This window comes from Musca vetustissima, unplaced genomic scaffold (genome assembly GCF_032173495.1).
Source record: "Musca vetustissima isolate MV318-11 ecotype Yass unplaced genomic scaffold, APGP_CSIRO_Mvet_v1 utg22112, whole genome shotgun sequence".
Lineage (NCBI taxonomy): Eukaryota > Metazoa > Arthropoda > Insecta > Diptera > Muscidae > Musca > Musca vetustissima.
The window spans coordinates 133,128-139,127 of NW_026875607.1; the positions used below are offsets into that span (position 1 = coordinate 133,128).

At 31.7% G+C, this 6,000-nt stretch overlaps 1 protein-coding gene across 1 annotated transcript in view; it reads right to left on the reverse strand.

Annotated features, from left to right (window-relative positions):
* The window catches only part of LOC133338125 (uncharacterized), a 67,717-nt gene extending 62,134 nt beyond the window's left edge, over window positions 1-5,583 (reverse strand). Inside the window, exon 1 of the mRNA XM_061546310.1 lies at window positions 5,502-5,583. Coding sequence (XP_061402294.1) covers window positions 5,502-5,504 — 3 coding nt within the window. The 5' untranslated portion in view covers window positions 5,505-5,583. The remainder of the gene's footprint in view (window positions 1-5,501) is intronic.
* Between the last annotated feature and the right edge of the window lie 417 nt (window positions 5,584-6,000).

The window sequence follows — 6,000 nt, forward strand, 5'->3', positions numbered from 1 at the left end:
AATTTTTTTTAAAAGAAAAAAATCCCCGAACTGAGTGTATGTGAATTTTTTTCCATGGAAAAATTCATCGACACATCTGAGGGTCTGCGAAATTTCAGCAGTGTTGGCGGTTTATTTGGGATACCATTTGTATTTTGTTTTTGCAAAATAGTCAGGCTGAATCCCATTTTGTTGTTTTTATAAAAAACAACTATTTATTAGTGGGGAATGTAATTGCGAAATTTTTTATACAGAGAAAATCTCTGAGGAATTTTTTATATAGAGAAAATCACCGACCTGAGGGTCTGTGATATATAAACAAAAAATGTAAGGAGGGTATGTGATTTTTTTCTATAAAAAGAAATTTTTTCTATAGAAGAAATTACCTCCCCGAGGGTTTGTGAATTTTTTTCTATGGAAAAAATCACCCACCTGAGTGTCTGAGAATTTTTTTTCTATAGAGAAAAAAATCAAAGACCTGAGGGTCTGCAGAAAAAATATAGAAAAAGAATCGACGACCTGAAGGCCTGCAGAATTTTTTCTATAAAAAAATCAACGACCCAATGGTCTTAACTTTTTCTATAGAAAAAAACACCGACCTGAGGGTCAGCAAGTTTTTTTCCTATGGAAAAAACACCGACCTGAGGGTCTGCAATTCTTTTGTCTATAGAAAAAACACCGCCCTGAGGGTCTGCAGATTTTTCTCTATAGAAAAACACTTAGGGGTTTCAGAATTTTTTCTATAGAACAAATATCGACCTGAGGGTCTAAAAATTTTTTTCTACAGAAAAAATAACAAGCCGAACTGTGGGTCAGCAGAATTTGTTCTGTAAAATAACAATTTAGGCGTTGGCAGCATTTTTCCTATAGAAAAATACCGACCTTAAGGTCTGTGAATTTTTTTCTATGAAAAAAAAAAAAACACAGACCTGAGGGTCTGTAAAATTTATTCTGCAGAAGAGAACACTGAACTGAGGGTCTCCGATTTGTATCTATAGTAAAACCACTGGATCTGTGATTTTTGTGACCTGAAGGTCTATGATACTTTTTAATATGTTGCCATGACTCTATCTATATTCAGTTTATCTTGTTTTTTATATCATTTTTCGCCATTAGCCAATGTTCACTTCTTTCCATCTACATACTAATAATTCCTTCACATTTATTATTTATTTTCTAGATATATTTTTTAATAATTCTGTTAATATCTATACCAACCAAGTGTTGGTTGGTACTCGTTGGGCTTTGTAGTTGAACGTTTGATACATGGTGGTGCTGATGCTGCTGTCGCTGTAGTTGTTGTTTTTGGCATTGCATTTAATTAAAAATAGACTATTAAATCATAATTTAGAGAATCAAAGAATTTTATTTGCGGTATAATTTATTAATATTTGCACCAAAAAGGAAAAAAAGACCAACAACAACAAAAATATTCGCAATTCATGAGATGTGAATTTCCATTTTGCGCCTTTTTTTCTTCATCTTCTGCACACACAACCTCCCAACCACAGATAGACAAGACAGGCCAGGCAGGCAGGCATATGGTTGGACTAGGCCACTTTGGTTTTATTAGATTTTGTTTTTATTTTTTGTAATTTTTTTCTCTCACTTTTCACAAATTAAAGGTGAACCGAAGCGTTTAGAAGCATCATTTCGGTTTTATTTCTAGAGAGGGATTTCTTCTATCATATTTAAAAAAGATTTATAATTTATTTTGAGATCAGCAAAAGAGAATTTTGACTAAAATAATGTTTCCTTTTTTGTTGTTGTGAAATATGAAATATTAAGATAGGTGAAATGTGCCATAGATTTTGAATTTATTATTTTTTTTCTAAGTATATTTTTTGCAGCTATTTGCTAATTTAAATGACTAAACCCCATTCCATATATAATTAATAGTAAATAGTATTATCACACATCTATACTTAGTTAGGTTCATTTAGTTTGATTCGTAGAATAAGTTTTAATGTGCCTTCTTTCCTTGACGATTAGTCAGCTAAGTATAATTTTGTTTCTTTGAAAATATATTTTTAATAGATTTATTAATTTAAGAGGGGGTGTTGATGATTGCCATTTGAACATCTCTGTTTGTTGGGGTGCAGATGTTTGTTAATTTTAATGAATAAAATTCTAATGAAAATAATGTGACTAACATAACAGGAAATTGAAAATTTGTTCTATGCGGCAAGATAAATATTTCAAATGCCTATTAAATTAAAAAAACACCGACCTGAGGGTCTGCAGAATTTTTTCTATAGAAAAAACACCGACCTGAGGGTCTGCAGAATTTTTTCTATAGAAAAAACACCGACCTGAGGGTCTGTAGAATTTTTCCTATAGAAAAAACACCGACCTGAGGGTCAGCAGAATTTTTTCTATAGAGAAAAACACCGACCTGAGGGTCTGCAGAATTTTTTCTATAGAAAAAACACCGACCTGAGGATCTGCAGAAATTTTTCTATAGAAATAAACACCGACATGAAGTTCTGCAGAATTTTTTCTATAAAAAAAAATATCGACCTGAGGGTCTGCAGAATTTTTTCTATAGAAAAAAAAACACCGACCTGAGTGTCTGTAGAATTTTTTCTATAGAAAAAATATCGACCTGCGGGTCTGCAGAATTTTTTCTATAGAAAAAATATCGACCTGCGGGTCTGCAGAATTTTTTTCTATAGAAAAAATACCGGCGTGAGGGTCTGCAAAATTTTTTCTATAGCAAAAATATCGACTTGAGGCTCCTGTAAAATTTTCTGTAGCCAAAATCCAGACGAACTTTGTCAATAGAAATTTAGTACAATCCTGAGGGTTTTAAATGTTTTCCAAATTCAATTAATTTCCACAATCAAATGCAAATTTTTGTATTTCAAAAAAAAAAATTGTATTTTGATCATAATGATTTATGATTTGTTTCCGGATTTTATAGTTCACATTTTTATTTTATTTTTTCGCTACCTAAATTTTACATTTTCGGTTTTTTTTGGAGTGCAGCATCATAAAAATTTTATTTATTAATGTGCCCCCCTTAAAATCTAACCAAACATTAATCTATGTGAGTGCGTGTGTTTGTTGTTTTTATAACATCATAAAAAAAATTGCGTGTAAAGAAAAAAACACCCGAAAAGATTTTTTTTGTTTTGCAGATTCACATTAATTCACCCCGTGCAGATGTCTATCACCTTCATCAGAATTTGAAGAAATGTGATACACATTTTATCAAATCAATATTTTATTATCATTTTACCCATTTGTATGGGGATTGCGATAAAAGACAATGAAAGACAAGGGTTGTTTTACATTCGGAGGATTTTGAAATGTAAAAAAAACAAACAATGGATTGGGAAAAAAGTATGAGCAAATTTTAAAGTTCAATGAACTTAGGGAAAATTAAATCTATTGATTGTTAAGATTTTTGTAATAACATTGACTCTTACTGTGCAATTTTTAATAGTCTTGAAAAAATGTATAATTAGTTATGCCGTCGGAATAATTAAAATTTCAAAGTCCTTGCGAATGATCAAGATTCATGCAATCATCATTCAAAATCGATCGAATAAACAAAGAATAACCAGAACAATCTTTACAAATAGCGGTATGGACACAATCGAGATATATAGTTGTATAAGGTTATACCAAAAAAAAAAAAAAAAAAAACACCGACCTCAGGATCTGCAAAATATTTTCTGTGAAAAAACACCCATTTCATTCTTTGGAAAAAAATCGACGAGGGTCTGCCGAATTTTTTCTATAAAAATATCGACCTGGGGGACTGCACAATTTTTTCTATAGAAAAATATCGGCCTAGTGTTCTGCAGAATTTTTTTCTATAGAAAAAATATCGACTTAGGGGTCTGCATTTTCTTTCTATAGTAAAGACACCAACCTGAGATTCTGCATAATTTTTTCTATAGAAGAAAACAATTGACCTGAGAGTCTACAGAATTTATTCTATCGAAAAAATATCGAACTAATGGTCTGCAGATTTTTTTTCTGTGAAAATGTATCGACCTGAATATTAATTATTTTTTGTTGTCAGAGAGAACCAATGAGAACCCAAAATAGAAAATTACAGGCAATTTGGTTGAAGAAAAGGTTCAAAATAGGTATCTTAATTTTTTTTTTTTTTAATTTTCAAGTCTTCAAAAAATGGAAAAGGTTTAAAAAATGTATATGTGCATTTTTTATAAAATGTTTAGGGGATAAAATCTTAATAGAGCTGGGTCGTGGCCGGAACGAACAAGTTCAAAGGAACTATTCCGCAAATGGAACGATCAGTACTAAGTACGGGTTTTCTGGTTCATGTAGTTCCCTTTGCTTCAGTTGTTCATTTTTGCACTCGTTTGTCTAGTAACATTTGATTGAATCATTTAACTAGTTCTTCACGTTCGTTGATCGAATTAACTAATGTATACCAATGAACGATTGAACTAATATGAACTATGGAACTAAATGAATATTGACCTAATAGTTACCTTTGCGAAGCTAACCGAAAAAAATCTAAACGCTTCCATCAGCCCTTCTTTGGAGGTTATAATAGCGACGTGTCACAAAAGTAATTGTAGAGCCTTTAAAGAGCTTAGAACCCTAAATACCTTCCAAATTTATTGAAACTGATGGTTAAAGGCTTCTTCGATGTGTGTAAATTTGTGCAAGAGTTTTTTTTTTCAAATGATTCTTGAACTAAAGGAAACTATGGAACTAAATGAATAGCCTAGTTCCATTTTTGAGGCCATACGCTTAAGAAATGGTTTTTAGATTGCCCAAATTAAAAAAAATAATTCCTCCCTAGAATTTATGTAATGGTCCCATCGAAAAATTTTGTTTTCTTTTTGGTTTGGGTTATATCATATCCAATCTGTTTTTTTTTTTGCCGATTTTCAGCAAATGGAGGAGGATTGATTCCAGAGTTGGGTAGAGCCAGAGATGGAACGAACCAGTTCATTGGAACTATTCCGAAAGAGAAATGATTGGAACTAGTACCAGCTCTTCGATTAAGATTGTTCCTTTTTCTGATCTCGTTGCTTTTTTGATTCTGCAGAGATAGATTCAAAAGAACTATCTATTCGGAACTATATAGAGCAAAGGGACTACCTTAAGGAACTAGTTCCTTTTTAAAAAAGGAACGATAAAGATCGATCCGCTACGTGAAGCAGGGCTGCAAGCATTTGGGCGGTAGATACGGAATGGAATGGAAATATGATACGAGTATAAAAATTGACCCTCAAATCCCCCTAAGTAAAAACTGAAAGGTAAGTATTTTGAGAAGCTCCTTTTTATTGCAATTTAGAATTGAATTCCATGACTTCCAATAAAAAATTAACATCCAGGGATATTCCGAGGCTGGTTGGTATCAAAATTTCTTAATTAGTCTTAAACTTTTTGGGACTACAGGTTGAGTTCTTTACGTAAAAGGCGTCACAATGATTTCCCAGAGGCAGTTTCTTATTAAGCGGAACTCGTTTTAATTTTTCGATTTTTTTTCTTTTTTTATAAATTTTTTAATATTTTTTATTGACAATATTTACCATTTTGATTTGTTGTGACAATGCAATAATCCGTTATAATCGAAGGCTGAATGCCTTTTAGCAGATGGATCCAGCCAAAATTTGTCTTCTTCTATTTGTTGTTTGTAATCCCAAAGGAGAAGGAGTTTTGTTGCTTCAATTTGTTGCAGAAATTCTTCTGCTCGTTTTATAAAAAAAAAATATCTTTTTCTTCTTTTTTATTCCAAAAAATTGTCACAATTATCACTTTTTTGTTATTTGGATATTTTTTTAAATAGATTTTCCTGCAGCAATATTTATTTAAAAAAAATGTGTGTTTTGTTTTAGCGGCGTTTTTCGTTAGAGTGTGGCTTTAATTTGTTTGTTGTTTGTATTATTTTATAACTGTCACAAGTTCTGGATTCTTGTTGTTTTTTCCTTTTTCACTTCGAATATTTTTTTTAACGAAACACCAACGGCTGGGTGGAGGCGTAGATGAATGGACCAGCAAGGGCGATGATAATGAAGTTGAAGAAAGAGT